At 50.0% G+C, this 20,652-nt stretch overlaps 1 protein-coding gene across 1 annotated transcript in view; it reads left to right on the plus strand.

Annotated features, from left to right (window-relative positions):
- Positions 1–377: 377 nt before the first annotated feature.
- The window catches only part of grk1a (G protein-coupled receptor kinase 1 a), a 105,871-nt gene continuing 85,596 nt past the window's right edge, over positions 378–20,652 (plus strand). Inside the window, exon 1 of the mRNA XM_038802753.1 lies at positions 378–1,281. Coding sequence (XP_038658681.1) covers positions 577–1,281 — 705 coding nt within the window. The 5' untranslated portion in view covers positions 378–576. The remainder of the gene's footprint in view (positions 1,282–20,652) is intronic.

The raw sequence follows: 20,652 nt of genomic DNA on the forward strand, positions 1-20,652 counted from the left end.
GCATTGTTCTGCATTACAAGCCAGCTGTTTAGCCCACTGTGCTAAACTAATGATAAGAGTGAGTCACTTATAACATTAAGAGTGGCAGCGTTATATCATTAGCGAATGATACAGTTAGAACATGGGGGAGTGACTATGTTTTAACATTAGAGAGTGATATGCTTATATCATACGTGATTGACAGGGATATTAAAGGAAATGCACAGAGGAGACAGGAAGAAAGGAATTACTTGGTGTGAGAATTATTTATAAGTGGATAATGTCTTTATTTAAGATGTTGACTCAGGATTATTTCTGTTGCTGCTATTCGCTCTTTCTAATAAAGTCGGACAAGCATTGGGTGAGATTAAGATTAAGGGAGCTGAGAGAGTGTAATATGAATCACACTCTGGGCTCAGTCAGTCATGTCAGTGGCACAGGCAGTCATCAGATTTCCTATATTAGTTTGAGTTGGTTGGATGTTGAGCATGCTGTAGTCTCTCAGGATCTCCAGGAGTTTGCTGCTCTGTGCTGTTAGTATCATCTGTCTCATGTTTTCGCTCTGTTTGAAGTGAATCAGCAACAGAAGAGATCAGGATGGATTTGGGAAGTCTGGAAACAGTGGTGGCTAACTCTGCCTACATCTCCGCCCGGGGCAGTTTCGATGGCAGCTCCAATGTGCAGATGGCTAGAGATAAAAAATATCGAGCCAAACTCAAACTCCCTCACATCACACAGAGCGAGACCCTTAAAGACAAGATTGACTTGGAGTTTGAAAACATCTGTGTCAAACAGCCCATTGGGAAGAAGTTATTCCAGCAGTACTTAGACACGGTGGCAGAGTACCAACCAGCCTATGAGCTCTGGAAGGCCATTGAAGATTACGACACAGCAGAAGATGAAGAGAGGCTTCAGAAAGCTCAAAGTGTGGTTAGCAAGTTCTTGGAGTCAGGGGCTGAGTTTTTCTGTAGTTTTTTGGAAGAGAAATGTGTCTTGCGGGTCAAGGAAGATTACGTGAATGTCAGAGAGGATCTATTCAAGGAATGCAAGGAAGCTACCATGATATTTTTAAAGAGCGGCCATCCCTTTGTGGGCTACAAAGAGAGTATGTATTTCATGAGGTTCTTGCAGTGGAAGTGGCTGGAAGCTCAACCCATCGGAGAGGACTGGTTCCTGGACTTTCGGGTCCTGGGGAAGGGAGGGTTTGGGGAGGTGTCTGCCTGTCAGATGAAGGCGACCGGGAAGTTATACGCCTGCAAAAAGCTGGGCAAGAAAAGACTGAAGAAAAGAAAAGGAAATCAAGTAAGATCGAGTCGCGTAAAATCTAGAACTTTACTGTACCAGAGAACAAAATGAAATAGATGTTGAGATCCTTTGCAGAATGTGGGTTAGAGTAATTGGATAAAGGGTCATGATAACCTCCTGAAAGGATCATCTTAATAACCTTCCTGTGAACCTGACCTCGGAACAGATTAGCTGGTTGTCAGATTCCGATGCCTCTGCAGCTTTTTCTCATTTCAAATGCAAAACACAAACTTACATTTAGTGACAGGAACCGATGCAGGTTGTAAATAAATTGATCAACGCAAATAGAAATGATAATTTTCAGAATCCAACATAATTGCTCGAGTGAAACTTTAAAAAAAATATATTTTTACTGGTTTTACAATTATTCATATTAACATTTGCCAGGGTAGGGCAGCACGGTGGCGAAGTGGTTAGCACTGCTGCCTCACAGTTTGATCCCGGCTCTGGGTCACTGTCCGTGTGGAGTTTACACATTCTCTCCGTGTTTGCATGGATTTCGCCCCCACAATCCACAGATGTGCAGGTTAGATGGATTGGGGGCAGCACGGTGGCGCAGTGGGTTAGCACTGTGGCCTCACGGCGCCGAGGTCCCAGGTTCGATCCCGGCTCTGGGTCACTGTCCATGTGGAGTTTGCACATTCTCCCCGTGTTTGCGTGGGTTTCACCCCCACAACCCAAAGATGTGCAGGCTAGGTGGATTGGCCACGCTAAATTGCCCCTCAATTGGAAAAAATGAATTGGGTACTCTAAATTTATTTTTAAAAAAGGTTAGGTGGATTGGCCACGCTAAATTGCCTCTTAATTGGGAAAAAAAAATAATTGGGACACTAAATTTAAAAAAAACACTTGCCAAAACGATCACACAATAGAGGAAAAATGGGTATACAAAAAGGAAAAACATAGAAGACAGACGAACAGGTGTACATCCAAAATTAACAGATGTAGAGATGTGGGGCCCCAATTTGTGGGCCCCGGTGGTTGGTTACTGCAACTGCACCGGTTTAATTCTGTACACACAGCCCCCTGGTATTAGAACATGCCAGGGGGTGCGTTTGGTGTCAACCGGGAGTGTCTTGGTGTTGCTGATGTGGTCGCACCCATGTGTTCATCGCCACTTGTCCTTCCTGGCCCCTCTGTTGCCAACGCCCCCCCCCCCCCCCCCACCCTTGCTTTTTTTCTTTCAGTTGTCTGTCTCTCCCCCCCCCCCCCCCCCCCCACTCCACATTGGTTGGGTCACAAAACAAGTCCTGGAACAGGCTGGTGAATAGTTTCCACGTGTTGTACAGTAAGAAGTCTTACAACACCAGGTTAAAGTCCAACAGGTTTGTTTCAAACACGAGCTTTCGGAGCACGGCTCCTTCTTCACCTGAAGAAGGAGCCGTGCTCCGAAAGCTCGTGTTTGAAACAAACCTGTTGGACTTTAACCTGGTGTTGTAAGACTTCTTACTGTGCTCACCCCAGTCCAACGCCGGCATCTCCACATCATGTCCACGTGTTGTGGAAGCCTTCCTCCGATTCCCAAATAGAGAATTTTATTTTTATCCAATTTAATAAATATTGCCAAGTCAGACAGTCAGCCTGCGAGCTAGGGTGGTGCTGCTGATCTCCACTCGAACAAGAGTCTCTGGCGGGCGATCAGGAAGGCAAAGGCTAGGGGCATTTGCCCCACTCCCCGTAAAGAGTTCTGGCTGTTTTGATACCCTGAAGACCGTGACTAGTGGTCCTACCTCCGGGAAGAACTTACTCATTCGGGTTCTGGTTAAGTGAGCTCTGTAGGGCAACACGGTGGCCTAGTGGTTAGCACAACCGCCTCACGGCGCTGATGGTCCCAGGTTCGATCCTGGCTCTGGGTCACTGTCCGTGTGGAGTTTGCACATTCTCCCCATGTCTGCGTGGGTTTCGCCCCCACAACCCAAAAATGTGCAGAGTAGGTGGATTGGCCACACTAAATTGCCCCTTAATTGGAAAAAATAATTGGGCAATCTAAATTTTTTTTAAAAGTGAGCTCTGTAGGGGCAGCGTGTGGCGCAGTGGTTAGCACTGGGACTACAGTGCTGTGGACTTGAGTTCGAATCCCGGCCCTGGGTCACTGTCCACGTGGAGTTTGCACATTCTCCCCACACCTGCATGGGTTTCACCCCCACAACCCAAAGATGCGCAGGTCAGGTGCATTGGCCAGGCTAAATTGCTGCTTAAATGGAAAAAAAAATATTTTGGGTACCTTAAATTTAAAAAAAAGATGAGCTCTGTGTTCCACTTTCAGCTACATTATGTTTAGCCTCATGCAAGTGGAGGAGGAGTTGATCCTGTGCAGTGCTTGGCAGCATGTTCATCTTGATTGTTTGCACTCTCCTTGCCAGGGAGAGTGCGAGCAAGTCCCACCTCCACAGGTCCCTCTTTACCTTTCCACCAGATCTGGCAGGTTCCATTTGTGGTTCCGTGTCCAATCGGGGCTATTTAATTTGGACATTCTGAATTCTCCCTCTGTGTACCTGAACAGCCGCTGGAATGTGACGACTAGGGGCTTTTCACATTAACTTCATTGCAGTGTTAATGTAAGCCTATTTGTGACAATAAAGATTATTCTTATTATAGGTATCGGAATTTGGTCTGGGCCAATTTGAATGGCAGCTTCCTAGCTCTGATCCTCCCCCTAGTGGTTCACGAGGAAGATCTCACTGTTGCTCAGGTTAAGTTTGTAATCTGAGAAGGCTCCAAACTCCTTCAGGAGTTTCATTATTCCTCCCATGCTGACCAGGGGATTCAAGACATAGAGAAGAACCCACTGGATGCCTCTCCACCCATTCGCTGATCTGAGAGCAATAGCCAGCGACTCAATTACCAGGGCCAATAGCAGTGGGACAATGGGTATCCCTGCCTCATGCCTCTGTGCAGTTGGAAGTATTCAGAGCTGGTGGTGTTCATCCGTATGCTCGCCATGTACAGTAGTCTCACCCACGAGGTGAATCCTGGCCCAAACCCAAATCGTTCCAGTACCTCCATGAGGTACCTCCATTTGACTCTGCCTTCTCTACATCTGGAGATGATCACTCCTGGTGTCTTCTCCTCAGGTGGGGTCATAATCACATTCAGCAGGTGCTTGATGTTCACCATTAGTTGCCTGCTCTAGACAAAGCCAACTGATCCTCTGCGACTACCTCCAGCATGCAACTCTCCGGTCGCCTCACCAGGGCCATCGCCAGTACTATGGCATCAGTGTTCAGGAGTGAGTTGAGTCTGTATGACACCCACTGCTTCGGGTCTTGGTCTTTTTTAGGGATGATGTGGAGATGCCGGCATTGGACTGGGGTGAGCACAGTAAGAAGTCTTACAACACCAGGTTAAAGTCCAACAGGTTTGTTTCAAACACTAGCTTTCGGAGCACGGCTCCTTCTTCAGGTGAATGAAGAGGTAGGTTCCAGAAACATATACATATGGACAAAGTCATGCAAGACGATGCTTTGAATGCGAGCATTTGCAGGTAATTAAGTCTTTACAAATCCAGAGAGAGGCGTAATCCCAGGTTAAAGAGGTGTGAATTGTCTCAAATCAGGACAGTTGGTAGGATTTTGCAAGCCCAGGCCAGATGGTGAGGGGTGAATGTAATGCGATATGAATCCAAGGTCTCGGTTGAGGTCATACACATGTGTGCGGAACTTGGCTATAAGTTTCTGCTCGGCAATTCTGCGTTGTTGTGCGCCCTGAAGGCCGCTTTGGAGAACGCTTACCCGGAGATCGGAGGCTGAATGCCCTTGGCTGCTGAAGTGTTCCCCAACTGGAAGGGAGCATTCCTGCCTGGCAATTGTTGCACGATGTCCGTTCATCCGTTGTCGCAGCGTCTGCATGGTCGCCAATGTACCACGCTTCAGGACATCCTTTCCTGCAGCATATGAGGTAGACAACGTTGACCGAGTCGCACAAATATGTGCGTACCTGGTGGGTGGTGTTCTCACGTGTAATGGTGGTACCCATGTCGATGATTCTTTTTTAGGGATCAGTGATATCGAAGCCTGAGCCAGCGTGGGTGGCAGGGTCCCTCTCGATAGTGAGTTGTTGAACATCTCCCGCAGGTGTGGGGCCAGTGCTGTCACAAATGTTTTATAGAAGTCGACCGGGTATCCATCCTGACCCGCTGCCTTCCTCAACTGCATGCCTCCATGACCTCCCCCAGTTCTGTTGGCGCTTCCAGACTCTGTTTCTTTCCCTATCCCACCACTGGTATGTCCAGCCCATCGAGGAACCGTCTCATCACCGAGTCCCCCTTCAGGGGCTCGGAGGCGTACAGCCCTCAGTAGAAAGTCACAAAGGATTCAGTGGCCTTGTCTGACACTGTGACTAGCTTGCCGCACCTGTCTTTCGCCTGCGCTTTTCCCCTCGTCGCTGCCTGCTTTCTCAGCAGGTGGCTTGTCTTGTTTTCAATTTCCCAGTGGAGAGCAGATCAAAGACCATTTGTAATTTTTTTCCTCTCCGCCAGTAGTTCCATGGTCGGGGCCATGGAGTATTGCCGGTCCACTTCCAAAACAGAGTCGATCAACTGTTGCCTAGCCGCCCTCTCCTTCCTGCCCCTGAGTACCCTGCACACTATTATTTCTTTTGCAAAATATTTTTTATTGGGATTTTAACATTTAGTAAAAAGATTTGCATATAGAACAAAGAAACGAGGCAACAATTGCGGCATATCCATCCGGACAAACAGTTGTCACGTTGCCTGTGACCAAGGTTCCCGTTCTCGCATTCTGTTGTTTACATTCATAATTACAGTCCATGTCTGTACTCTTGGCTTTCTTTATATGTGCATTTGTTCTGATGGGGGAGTCTTTTTTCCCGATTGTGTTCTCGAGGACAGTTAGGATAATCTACCTCCCCGGTTTTTCATGTGGGGGGAAAGGGGGGTGGGGTGGAGAACCGTCCCGCCCTGGCTAATTGCCTCCTTCCCCGTCTCTCATCTGCTGCATACAAGCTCCCTTCTGTCCCATTCCCCCCCACACCCCTTCTCCCTTTCTGCCCCCCCCCTTCCTTTTTGCACCATCCTCTTCTCGTTAGTTTATATTTACAAACAGGTCCTCAAAGAGATTCGTGAACCTCGTCCAAGTGTCATGAAATTTCTCCTTGGACTCACAATCGAGAATCAATATTTTCTAATTTCAGGAACCTGTCAGCTCTGAGAGCCACTCAAAGGCCCGAGGTGGCGCTGCCAACTTCCAGCCTGGCAGAAATCTCTGCCTGGCAATCTGTGAGGTGTAGGCTAGGGTGGTCCGCCCCCTTCCCTGTCCGGAGCTCTGGATCCTCTGACACCCCGAAGACCACCACGGATGGGCACAACTCCACCTCGACCACCTGGACATGGCCTCAAACAAGGCCGAGCAGAACTCACTGAGCCTGGGGCAGTAATCTTAGTCAGATGTGCTCTGTGCACCACCTTGAGTTGGATCAGGCTAAGCCCGGCACAGGAGGAGATGGAGTTGATCCTGTGCAACGCCTGGATCCAGAGTCCTCCCCCTATCTCCATACCCATCTCCTCCCCCATTTCCATCTAGTCTTGTCCAGTGGGGTCCTGACCTTTTCTATAAGCCGTCCCCCCACCAGTCGGGCTCTACCACTGTGTCCAAGGGTGGGTAGCTGGGGAACGTTCCTCTCTCCTTGCGGAGAAAGTCACACAGCTGCAGGTATCTGAGCTCATTCTCTTTCAGAAGTTGGAGCTTCTCCAAACGTTCACCCAAGGTTGCCAGCTTACAGTTCACATACATGTCCTCTACTCTCAGTGTCCCGCTGTCCTCCCTCCATGCCCCAAATGTAGATTCACCTTTGCAAGTGTGAACCCATGATTGTTACAGATGGGGGCCCCTATAGACATACCACCAAGCTTGAAATGGCACAGTTCCAGCCCTTTCCTGTGGCCACTACCACAGGGCGCCTGAGGGTTGGGGGGGGGGGGGGGGGCAGTGGCGAGCGTGATGCAGTGACCAACACCCGGAGGGATGGCCCATGCAGGAGGCTTCCTTCATTTGGACCCAGTCCACCTCTGGTTCCCTCAGCCACCTCCTCACCCTCTCCACGTTTGCCGCCCAGTGGTAGAATAGGAGGTTCGATGGGGCCAGGCCTCCCACGTGCCACCCTTGCTGTAAGATGGTCAGATGTATCCTAGGGACTCTTCCCCCCCCACATCCCCACCCCAGGCGAAGGCCATGATTAATTTGTCGACACTGGTGAAGAAGAATTTGGGGATGATGATCGGGGTGATCTGATTATGAAGAGGAACTAGGCAGCATGTTCATTTTGACCGTTTGTACCCTTCCCCCTCGCAGAGGGGGGAGTGAGCCCTATCTTTGCAGGCCCCTCTTCACCTCCTCCACCAGGCTGGAGAGGTTCATTTGTGGAGCCTCGGTCAGGTGTGGGCCACTCGTATCCTCAGGTACCTGAGCTTGGTTTGAGTCACTTTAAATGGTAGTTCTTCCAGCTCCACCCCTCCTTCTCGGGGGGAAGATTTTGCTCTTTCCCAGGTTGAGTTTGTAACTGAGAAGGCACCGAACTCCCTGAGACTCCTGTTATCTTTCCCATACTGGTTAGTGGGTTTGGTATGTAGAGGAGCAGGTCATTCACATAGAGCGGGACTCTATGCTCTCAGCACCCTCTCTGAATGCCCATCTAAGATCGACGCCCAGTGGCTCGATTGCCAGTGCGAACAGGAGCGGAGATAACGGACACCCCTACTTCATTCCCATGTGCAGCCAAAAGCACTCGGAGTTGGTGCTGTTTGTCCATATGCTCGCCATAGGAGCGCTGTACAGATGCTTTACCCACATGATGAACCTTGCTCTAAACCCAAACCATTCAAGCACCTCAGTGAGGTACCTCCATTTTACTGGATTGAAGGCTTTCTCAGCACCCGGCAGGATGATCACCTCTGTTTTCCTCTCCCCAGATGGGGTCATTATTACATTCAGCAGGCATCTGCTGTTCACTGTTAGCTCTCTGACCTTGACAAACCCGGTCTGATCTTCCACAATCACTTCTTGCAGGTAGCTCTCCAGTCACGTCGCCAGATCTTTCGACAAAATCTTCGCATCAGTATTTAAGAGAGAGATGGGTCTCTACAATCCACACTCTGTCCGGTCTTTGTCCTTTTTGGGAATCAATTGGATCGAGGCTTGGGCCGGCATGGGCAACAGGGCCCCTTTGACAGCGAATCGTTCAACATCTTCCGCAAGTGTGGGGACAGTGTTGCTGCAAATGTTTCGCAAAAGTCTACTGGGAACCCATCCGATCCCGGCGCTTTCCCTGACTGCATGGAATTAATATATTCCATGATTTCGCCCAGCCCTAGCGGTGCTTCCAGCTCCTGATTCCTGTCCTCACCCACCACCTGTCTGTCCAGTCTGTCGAGCAATTGCTCCATCTCCTGGGTTTGGAGGTATACAGGCCTCGGTAAAAGTTTGCAAAGGCCTCATTAACCTCATTTGGGTCTGCCACCATTCTGCCATTTCTGTCCCTAACTTGTGCTATCTGTTTTGCAGCTGCCTGTTTTCTTAGCTGGTGCGCCAGCATGCGGCTGGCCTTGACACCATGTTCGTAGAAGGCCCCCTGTGCCTGGTGGAGCTGGTGGGCTGCCGTTCTTCTGGAGAGCAGGTCAAATTCCATCTGCAGCTTTTTCTTCTCCCCCAGCAGTTCCATGGTTGTGGCCGTGGGGGATGGTGTCCCATATAGAGTGGATCAGCCATTGCTCGGCTGCCCTTTCTTTCCTAATGTCATGATTTCCACCCTGATCACCGCTTTCAGTGCCTCCCAAAAGCATGGAGGGTGCAACCTCCCCATTTTGGTTGCAGGTTGCATAGCCATCGATGGCTTGGGATATCTTTGTGCAGCGTTCCTTATTGGCGAGGAGAGCTGTATCCAACCTCCACAGGGGGTATTGGGACCAGCCCTTCCTCATGCTCATGTCCATGTATTGTGGGAGTGATCAAAGATTACAGCCATGGAGTATTCCACCTTAGTTGCCCCTAAAAGCACCATTTTTCCAACAACAAAAAAGTCTATTCGCGAGCAGGCATTGTGCACGTGGGTGAAGGAGAATTCTTTATCTCTCGGATAATTGAATCTCCACCGGCCGCATCGCTGCCTCCCCCCATCTGCTCCATGAAGGTGTTTAGCTCTCGTGCCATTCCTGTTATGACTCTCACCCAGGGGTTGGATCTGTCCATTGTCGGGTTGATAACGAATCGTCCCTCTGGGTCCATCACTGCTCATCGCTGTCCTGTTAACTAGTATTCCACATGTGCTTCCCTGTTCTGAGGCTGAGATGTCCTCTCCTTCATCTCTGCTGGCTTTTTGGCTGGGTGGCTGGTTCTTCCGCATCTTAGAGATGGCAGTGCGATCGACGGGGCCCATCTCCGACCTCACATCCACGTAATGGGGAGCATGGTTGGAGATTACTATTGCGGAGTATTCTGCCCCTACCACCCCTGGAAGTACCACTTTCCCCATTACAAATAAGTCAATGCGGGAGTATACTTTGTGGAGTTGGGAGAAGGAGAAGCCCTTTTCCCTTGGGTGTGTGAACCTCCATGGGTCCAACCTCCCCGATTTGGGGCTACATTCATCTGTCCGTGGATCCTGTACACAGTTGAAGTACCCCGTCCCATCTCCCACCCCAACCGAACGAGTCGGTGGGATTCTAGATTGAGGATTTCTGTCATGGTCTTTTTCATAAAGTCTGCCTCAACCCATGTCATGGCATATATATTAACAAGTATCACCAGAACCCCTTCCTGGACAATGCTGACCATCACATACTGTCCCCTCGGGTCCGTCACGGTATTCATTGCTGTAGAGATCATCCTCATACTGGTTAGTATGGCCTCCCTCCACACCATTGTCCCATGGCACGCTTGGTACATCTGTCCTATCCAACTCTTTCTTCCCCTCAGTCGGTCCTTCTCCCTCAGGTGTCCCTTGAAGGAAGACTATGTCGGCCCTCAGGCTTTTTAAATGGGTGAAGATTCTGGATCTTTTCACCGGGCCATTAAGCCTCCTGACATTCCGGGTGACTATCCTGATGGGAGGAGGTTCCTGTACCACCGCCCCCCCCCCCTCCCCCCCCCCTCCCCCCCCCCCCCCCCCCCCACACTCTCTCTCTCTCCCCCCCCCCCCCCCCCCCCACCCACCATTACTGCAGGGTCAGCCATATTTACCATATGTGGTCGTGTCCCTGCACTCCAATGTTTCCCTTTGTTGGCAGCCATCCAAGATGGCCACCGATGCCTTCTTTCTTCCAGCCGCTCCACATGTGACCTGTTGCAACCAGCATTCTACCCACACGCCTACCAGCACCACCACCCCCCCCCCCCCGTTCCCCGATTCCAACCCCCAGCCCTTTTGCCCTTGCCCTTACCATTTCACTTTCCCTCTCCTTGTCCTTCTACCCCTTACCCCTGACTTAGTGCCGTGCCATCCTGTCTCCCCTAACCTCCTCATACCAACATGTTCATCAGTGTGGTGGCTCCCATCCTGCGAATAACTCCCTCAACCCCCCGTCTGATCTGTTCTTCCCTCCCCCTCCCTTTGAAGTCTGCCCGGCACTTGGCCAGCTCACCCCAATAACCTGCCATATGGATTGTATGCCCTTCCCATTTGCACCGTGTGCTCCTTGCCCAATTCAGAATTCTCTCCTTGTCTTGGAATCAGTGGAGATTTGCAGTAATCCCCAGAGATACTTCTCCTGTCTTGGGCCCCTGCTGGAGTGACCTGTGGGCCCTGTCCACCTCTGGGGGCTTGGGGAAGCTTTCTCCCCCGACCAGCTTCCCTAGCATCTGTGGCACATACTCTGTTGGGTTTCTATCCTCTGTACCCTGCAGTAGTCAAACAATCCTGAGGTTCACCTGGTCTTCCACCTTCCCCTTGAGCATTCCCTAAGCCATCACCAACCTTGCCACTTCTACCTCAAGTGAGGTGATCCGATCGATCACTCTGGTAATTGGCTGCCTTCTCCAGTTCCTTCACTGTCGTCGCCTGAGTCTCCAATCGCCGTTCAGTCCTCTCCAACGCCTCTTTGAAGGGGGCCAGAGCGGTTACTATCGCCAACTTCACGGCCACCATGAGGTCCCCCTTAATGGAGTCCCTGGGCGGGATTCTCCTTTTTGGGGACTAAGTCCCCACACCCGCCAGAAAAAGGACTAGAATCAATCCGGGCTTTTTCCTAGAAAGTCCGGGGTGATTCTCCGTTCTCCATGAGGCAAGCACAGCCCCGGCGTACATCCCGCAGCTCTGGCTGCCAGCGGGGCCTGCTGCCCAGGCTGTGCACGCGCGGCTTCCTCAAGCGGGTCTGCGAATGCTCCGGTTTCTTTCCGCAGTCCAAAAATGTACTGGTTAGGTGGATTAGCCGTGGTAAATTGGCCCTTAGGATCCAAAAGGTTGGGTGGGGTTAGGGGAGGTGGGGGTCAGAACTAAGGGAGTATGACTGTGAAATTAGCTTGACAGTTCAGGGATGATGTTCAGACCAATCGCTTCTTAACCTAAAGGGTAGAATGAGAATTGAGTATGTTCAAAGAGATTGATCAGATTTTTGCTGGACAAGGTTATTAAGGATTACAGAACCAAAGCAGGTAGATGGAATTAAGATACAGATCAGCCATGATCTAATTAAATGGTGGAACAGCTAGGCTGGAGTGACTTACCCCTGTTCTGAAAACCTTATGCTCTTTGAATATGTTCGATTGCTGAGGAAATACGCTTCCCGCACGCCTAATGGCACTCTAAGTGAGGGAGTACGCGATTGTATAGTGCGGCCAGTTACCCAAAATATTTTGTGGGCCCCACCTGCTCTTCCCAAAAGTGGGCCTGCTTGGTTCCATTGTCCCTGAAGCTTGCCTGAATGAGCACTGCACAAAATAGCAATCAGTATTCGATTTGTTTCACAGGGCCTTTGATTCCATATTAACAGGGCTGTAATGCTGGGAACAGGGAACAGTTTGGATACACAGCAGGAAGCTTCTTTCAAAATGATGCCACCTGCATTGCTGGCATATATAGAATGTATTACTAGCCTTGGCTCAGTTTGGCTGGCACATTCTGAGCTGGCTCCATATACATGTGAGTTCCTTCTTTCTACTGAATCGAAAGCACCTGTTGAATCGCAGCTAGTCTCCGGTGAATCCACCAGCAGTAGACCCCTTTGCCGAGCTCGGTTCAGCTTTGTGCTCATTATATTTGGCTGCAAACGTTTAACAAGACTTGCCACAGGGTCCAGTCAGCATCAGCAGGTTCTGCAGACATGGTCTGTTAGGAAATATAAATCGTAGAATGATAGATTTCCTACAGTGCAGAAGGAGGCCATGCAGCCCATCAAGTCTGCACCGACCCTCCAAAAGAGCACACTACCTAGGCCCATTCCCCCACGCTATATCCATTACCCTATCTAAACTGCACATCTTTGGACACTAAGGAGCAATTTATCATGGCCAATCCACTTAACCTGTATATCTCTGGACTGTGGGAGGAAACCAGAACATATGTTCTTCAGATGTTTTAGGACTGTTGCATGCTTCTTCTGGTGGTTGCATCTCAAACGGTTGCTATGCTTTGAACAAAACTCTTCTATTCCTTCTCAAGACAACCCTTTCATCCGTAGTGATGAGATACAAGTTTGGACCTGATTGTTGCAGAACCATCGCCTGCTTAGACCATCTTCTACTGTCACCCGTATCCTCTGGTTGCAGAGGTTGATGTATTTTGTCAGACCTATCATAGAATCCCTTCTGCCTTCTTTTCTGAGAGGTTAATTATCTTGCTGACGAGTGGTTCACTGGCTCTTGAGGAATACGAGGTAAAGTTGTTTGCAGTTGCCTGCTCATCAGCATCTGAGCAGGCGAGAGCACATTGACTGGTGGCACCAAACGATAGCTTAGGAACGTGAAATAGGTGTCATCTTGGCTGTCTAGTGCTCATATGAATGCCCTTTTCAGCCTTGCCATTCGACTGATGGTAATGCAGGCTGGAAGTAACATCTTGGAAATCATACTGCTATACAAATTCTGTCCATTCATAGCAGTCAAAACAAGGACCATTATTGCTCATGACAACATTTGGAATGCCGTGACGCGCAAAAATCTCTTTGACATTCTTAATGACACATCTGGCCGTAGAATTGGACAGCTGTGCAATCTACGGGTAGTTAGAGAAATAGTCTATGACCAGAAGGCACTCCTTCCCATTGAAATGGAACAGATCCATTCCAATCTTCTGCCACAGAGTTGTGACTGTCTCGCCCATCTGCATAGGTTCCTTGCTCTGCCTGCGCTGAAATCTTTGGCATGTTTCACAGTTAACCACCAGCATTTCAATGTTGTGGTTTATCCCAGGCCAATAGACTGTCTCCCTGGCTCTATGCTTACACTTTTACATCCCTACATGCCCTTCATGGAGCTCATGAGGATCATTGACCGTAGTGCCCGTGGAATCACAATCCGCTGATTCCGCAGAAAAAATCCATTCACATCATTTAACTCTGCTCGTACATTGTAGAAACTTGAACAGGATTCTTTGGATCACCTTCATGGAGATAATTTCTCACTTTCTGCAAGACAGTGTCCTTCTTTAATCATTTTTAACTTGTTGTCAGAGAATAACAGAGACTCTGTCACCAGGTTTACGTGGACCTGCACGTCTTCATCCAGCTGGAATGGTTCCTCATTACCAGCAGCTCTTGTCAGCAACAATAAGATGTTTACCTGGTGTATACACCAACTAGACACCATACCATTGCAACCTCATGATCATTTGCTGAATCCTCAGTGACACCTCGTTCAGATTTTCTTTTATGATGGCGACCAGTGGGGCAGCACGGTGGCGCAGTGGGTTAGCCCTGCTGCCTCACGGCGCTGAGGTCCCAGGTTCAATCCCGGCTCTGGGTCTCTGTGTGGAGTTTGCACATTCTCAAAATTTCCCAAAGATGTGCAGGCTAGGTGGATTGGCCACGCTAAATTGCCCCTTAATTGGAAAAAATTAATTGGGCACTCTAAGTTTATTTTTAAAAATGTAAAAAAAAAAAATGATGGCGACCAGTGGCCTGTGGATAGTCTCCACAATGAGGGTTGGAATCATGGAGCTTCGTCAGCCCATTAATCAAACCGAGGCACTCCTTTTCGATTTGTGCGTATCATCGTTCAGTGTCAGACATCGCCCTGGATGCATACGCCACTGGCAGCCAGACTCCTCTTGCTGGAGTAGGAACGCCCCCAAACCATCCTGTGAAACATTTAGCACACAGCTAAATCGCTGGCTTTGAAAGCAGACCAAGGCAGGCCAGCAGCACAGTTCAATTCCCATACCAGCCTCCCCGAAGAGGCACCGGAATGTGGCGACTAGGGCTTTTCACAGTAACTTCATTTGAAGCCTACTTGGGTTAATAAGCAGTTTTCATTTCATTGAAATTTTTGTATTTTTTGCTGGCTCAGAAAACATCAGGACAGGTGCCGTGGAAAGCGAAACCCGCAGAGCCTGTCACTCTTGATGATGCTTGCTGGGCCATTGGAATGTTACATCCATCTTTATGGTCTCCCTCAGATGTGCTGTTTTAGCTGCCAAATTGGGGATGAACTTGCCCATAAAATTTATCATGCCCAGCATTCTTAAAATGCCTTTTTATCCATTGGGCGTGGCATCTGCAGAATTGTCCTTACCTTGTCTTGATCAGGCTGAACACCTTGTGCGGACAGCTTGTCTCCCAGGAAGGTGATGCTGTGCACCCTGACTTGACATTTTGCTCTGGTCAACAGACTGTTTCTCTTGATACTCTTTAGGACCCTGAAAAGCTGTCTATTCATGCTCTTCCCGTGTCGATCCCCAAATAATTGTCATCCCTATAAACTCGGACCCCCAGAATCCCTTCAACATGCTCCATGACACGATGAAAGATTTCTGAAGCCGAAATGATGCCAAATGGCATTCTTAAGAAGCAATATCTCCCAAAGGGTGTTTTGAACAATGTAGTACTTTTAAAATCTAGTTTCAGCTGTCAGAAGCCTTGTGACACGTCTAATTTGCTGCAGCAGGTTGCTCCTGCCATTTTGCACGTTAGGGCAGCACGGTAGCATCGTGGTTAGCACAATTGCTTCACAGCTCCAGGGTCCCAGGTTCGGTTCCCGGCTTGGGTCACAGTCTGTGTGGAGTCTGCACATCCTCCCCGTGTGTGCGTGGGTTTCCTCCAGGTGCTCCAGTTTCCTCCCACAGTCTAACGATGTGCAGGTTAGGTGGATTGGCCATGCTAAATTGCCCTTAGTGTCCAAAATTGCCCTTAGTGTTGGGTTGGGTTATGGAGATAGGGTGGAGGTATGGGTTTGTATAGGGTGCTCTTTCCAAAAGCCGGTGCAGACTCGATGGGCCGAATGGTCTCCTTATGCACTGTAAATTCTATGATCTCCTTCCCTTTTGGTATAAGGTAGTGTTCCCTTTTAATATTAGGATTGCACTCCGAGGGCAGCACGGTGGTGCAGTGGGTTAGCCCTGTTGCTTCACAGCGCTGAGGTCCCAGGTTCGATTCCGGGTCACTGGAGTTTGCACATTCTCCCCGTGTCTGCATGGGTTTCACCCCCACAACCCAAAGATGTGCAGGGTAGGTGGATTGGCCATGCTAAATTGCCCCTTAATTGAAAAAAATTAATTGGATACACTAAATTTATAAAAAATAAATTTTAAAAAAGGATTGTAATCCTGAGGGTCCATACAGATTCGTAAGTCAACATTGCACTTCTTTACACAGACCATGGAATTAACACAGTCCATAGTCTAGCTCAGCCTTTAGTTCCTCTCTTAATGCAGCTGTGGTACACGGCTCGGCGCATGAATCACAGGCTTTGCATCTTTGTTCAATTGAATCTTTTATGTGTTTGGTAACGTAGCAAAACCTCGGATAATCTCTAGGAAATCATTTAGAATGGAATCTCCTGAGGAATGCTAGCCCCCCACCGGGCGGAGGTTCGGTGCAGGGGCTGCGCCAATGTTCTGGTCGCAAGACCAGATGGATCCTGCGGACATGGCCACAGGATCGGAGCTTCCAACCGATAATACTCTCAGAGGACTTGACAGGGTAGATACTTAGAGGTTGTTTCCCCTTGTGGAAGAGTCTGGGACCAGAGGGCATAATCTCAGAGTAAGGAGTCACCCATTTAAGACAGAGATGAGGAGGAATTTCTTCTCTCAGGGGTAGTGAATCTGTGGAATTCTTTACCGCAGAGAGCTGTAGAGATTGGGTCGTTAAGTATGTTCGTGGCTAGGGCAGCACGGTGGCACAGTGGTTAGCATTGCTGCCTACAGCGCTGAGGACCCTGGTTCGAATCCCGGCCCTGGAGTTTGCACGTTCTCCCCGTGTCTGCGTGGGTTTCACCCCCACAACCCAAAGATGGGCAGGGTAGGTAGATTGGCCTTTCTAAATTGCCCCTTAATTGGAAATAATAATTTTCGGGAAAGTGGAGTTGAGGCTTACCATATCAGATCAGCCATGATCTCATAGAATGACGGAGCTGACTAGATGCGCCGAATGACCTACTTCTGCTCCTATGTCTTATGGTCTTAGCACATGTAAATAGGGCATCAGGTATGTTTGAGACCTTCTGCGACTGATGGGCGTGACAGGGGCTGGAGAACATAATCAGCAACAGAAACAATATTTTAATTGAAATGTATTAAGCTTCCTTCTAAAGTTTTGTTTTTTGTTACAGTTTCCCTTTACTTTATTTTTTAAATAAATTTAGAGCACCCAATTTTTTTCCAATTAGAGGGCAATTTAGCGTGGCCAATTCACCTACCCTGCCCATCTTTGGGTTGTGGGGGTGAAACCCACATAGACACGGGGAGAAAGTGGAAATTCCACATGGACAGTGACCCGGGGCCGGGCTCGAACCCGAGTCCTCGGGGCTGTGAAGATGCAGTGCTAACCATTGCCCTCAGTGCCCCTTTAAGGGGTCTTTTAATTTGTTAATCGGTTTTACTGGTTAATTTATTTTATTGATTTGAAAAGAGCAAATAAATAGGGGAACCCTGGGACGAGTGGATGGCGCAGTGGTTATCACGGCTGTCTCACAACGCCAGGGGCCCGGGTTCAATTCTGACCTCGGGTGACTGTCTGGAGTTTGCACTTTCTCCCCATTCTGCCCTTTTCTCCCCCACTCGTCTGCGTGGGTTTCCTCCGGGTGTGCCGGTTTCCTCTCACAGCCCAAAGACTGGTGCAGGTTACGGTGATTGGCCATGCTAAAGTGCCCCTTAATGTCGAAAACGTTGGGTTGGGTTACGGGAATATGGTGGGGGCCTGACCCTAGCTAGGGTGCTCTTTCAGGCAATCGGTGCACACTCGATGGGCCGAATGGTCTCCTTCTGCACTGTCGGGATTCAATGTGTGGGAAGAGAGTTATGATATATAGCAAAGCTCTGTGTCTTGGTTTTGGCTTCACCAGCTGGTTTGGATCCTATTAAGATGCCCGTCCATGGCTTTGCGACCTGTATTTTTAACTGTCTCTGTCTTGTCCACACATCATTCTTTGCACGCTGACCTACAATAGCTCCTGATCTGGCAACACCCCAAGTTTTAAAATCCTTGCCCTCATTTTCAAATCCCTTGTGGCTTCACCCCTCCCTTCCTATCTCTGTAATCCCCAGCAGCTCTGTAAGAGCTCAGCATTCTAATTCTGGCCTTTTGAGCATCTCCGATGTTAATCGCTCCACAGCCAGTGGCTGGGTCTTCAGTTACCGCGGCAGCTGGCTCTGGAATTCTCTCCCTGAACCTTTCCGCCTCTTGACCTCTCTCCTCTTTTCCAATCTCTTTGCTTTCATTTCAACTTCATCTTTGATGTCAAAGATGGTCTTTTTTTCTATTGTGCGTTACACACCTTGGAGCACTTTGTTTCTAAGAATTCTTCAAAAAATTTGTTCCGACTGGTCAATCATAACCTTTCCTTGTGAAATCAGGTCTAATTTTGCTTTGTTAGATCTTCAGTCTCCGGTTGATATTCAGTTAGATCTCTGAGGATAGGAATCAATTATCTTTCTTGCCGTCAGGCTTAAGCTGAATGGTCAATTGTTCATTGGACAAGTCCTACCTGACTTTTTAAATATAGAGCGAACATCATCAAACTGACGCCTCTTTACCTCACCAATACATTTTTTAATATTGACACTGCCGATACGATTCAGAGCAGAGATCTGGGGCAGGATTCTCCGTCGGCTGACGCCACAATCAGAAAAAGCGATTGGGCGGAGAATCATTTCCGACACTGAAATCGCGATTTCACGCAAAATCTGAATTCTCCGAACGCCCATACAGTAAACGGCGTTTGCATATCATTAGCGGGCCTAACCGGTATTCTCCAGGACCTCCGCGATTCTCCGCCTCCGATGGGCCGACTTCCCAACGGCGTGGTTCACTTCTGCTTTTAAAAATCAGGAAACCCGCGTTGTGGCTGATAAGGGAAAGAGAGGAGGTAGGACTCGGAGAGGCTAGACCTTGGGCTGTCTGGCGTGAGGCCTCACATGTACCATAAGCACCTGTCATTCGAGGGCCTACCGGACCAGTGCATCCACTCTATCAAGGAGGCCATATATGCCCAGTTGGCGCAATACATCCACTTCAATGTGGACTGAGCCCACCTGGGTGCCCGGGCAACAGGGTTCACTGCAATTAACGGGATGCCCTGGGTCCATGGGGGTGATCGACGGGATGCATGACCCCCTATGAGCATCTGCTCGACGATCCCTGACATGTTTAAGAAGCACCTCCGGCTAGAGGGTTGGCTCCTGGGTGACACTGCAGTCGTGGCTGATGACGCCTATTGAGAGGCCACAGACGACGCTGAGACCTGCTACAACGACGCCCATAAAGCAACCAGAGGCATGATCGAGCGATGCTTCGGCCTCGTGAACATGCGGTTCAGGTGCCTGGATCGCTCTGGAGGGGCCATCCAGAATGACGCTGAGAGGGTTTCCCGCATCATGGTGGCCTGCTGCATCCTCCACAACATCGTGCAGCAGAGGGGCGATGTGCTTAAGGTGGAGGATGAAGGCCAGATCTTCTCCACCAGGAGGATGTGGGGAAAGACAAGAATGGGCACAACATGGGGGCCAGGCAGGCATGGGAGGCCACAGAATGTGTGAGCCAGGGCCAATGCATATGGGACTCTCTGAATGACTCCAGGTTCACCAACTGGGCTGGTCAGAGGCACGGACACCCCATTCCACCACCCCCCCTCCCCCTCCTGCAACTCCATCCGTGATACATACATGCTGCAGTACAGTGTGCAGGTCCTGGGTTGGCAGTAACACCAGGTCTGGTCCATGAGATGGTGGATGATGACAACCCGCTCTGCGATGGACTCTGGTGCTCTGCATCATTTGACAATATCTGACTCATGCCCACAGTAGCACCTCCCACCGTCCACCTGGGTGATCCCTTGCATGCGAGCTGGCCATTCCATCGCACGATACCATTGAATCCCTGGGTGGCAGTGGTGGGGACGGTCGGGGAGGAAGGTGGGGAGATCGCAACGTCCGCCCAAACACCTCCCGCACCCCTTGCCCACCCCTCACACCCATCTGATAGAGTACAGAGGCAGGTAGTAACAGGTGTTTAATGTGCACAAATATTTACAGATATGTGCCCTCGCCCCTAAACCTAAACCGTGCCTTGTCCCCATGCCGATTTAACTGATCTCTAATTTCCTGACCTTATGGGCCCGAGCACTACATCTAGGTGGTTCCCCAGATGGTACATCAGGAGTGGAGGCGGCCTACTGTGATTCCGGCGCTGCGACCTGGGTCCCTGTTAGCGGGCATCTTCTGTGGCGACCAGGCCTGGATGGGTCTGGCTGCTGCTCAGGTGTCCCAGGTGGCATGGTGCCACCCCGTTCTGCCCGCTGCCCACCAGATGCACCAGGGACAGGTGGGGAGGTGGGGGGGGTGGAGTCCGAGGTGCTGCGATGTTCCGGCACCTCCCCTGAGGGAGTCAGTGACACGGGTCCCATCACCGCCTCCTCCCTTGGGGTGCTCGATGCCCCCCCCCCCCCCCCACTACTCCCTGGGATGGGGTTGTGAGTAGAGCTATCCCCTGAGGCTCCCCCACCAACTGGTGCTGCCAACCCTGGAGACCCGCTTTGGTCTCAACCAGTGTCTGCATATTCGCAACCATGGAGAACAGGGAGTGGCCCATCTTCGTCTGGGACTGCTCCACATCACCCATTGACTGTGCCACTACCTTCTGGATCTGTGTCACATCGGCCAGTGACTGCGCCATCTCCATCGGGGACTGGGCCAGCTCCCTCTGCGCCGCATTGGCCAGCGCGTGGGCAATGCCACCGACATTCGCAACCGTGGCCCGCTGTGACTGGG

The sequence above is a fragment of the Scyliorhinus canicula genome, chromosome 7 (genome assembly GCF_902713615.1).
Source record: "Scyliorhinus canicula chromosome 7, sScyCan1.1, whole genome shotgun sequence".
In the NCBI taxonomy this organism is placed as follows: domain Eukaryota; kingdom Metazoa; phylum Chordata; class Chondrichthyes; order Carcharhiniformes; family Scyliorhinidae; genus Scyliorhinus; species Scyliorhinus canicula.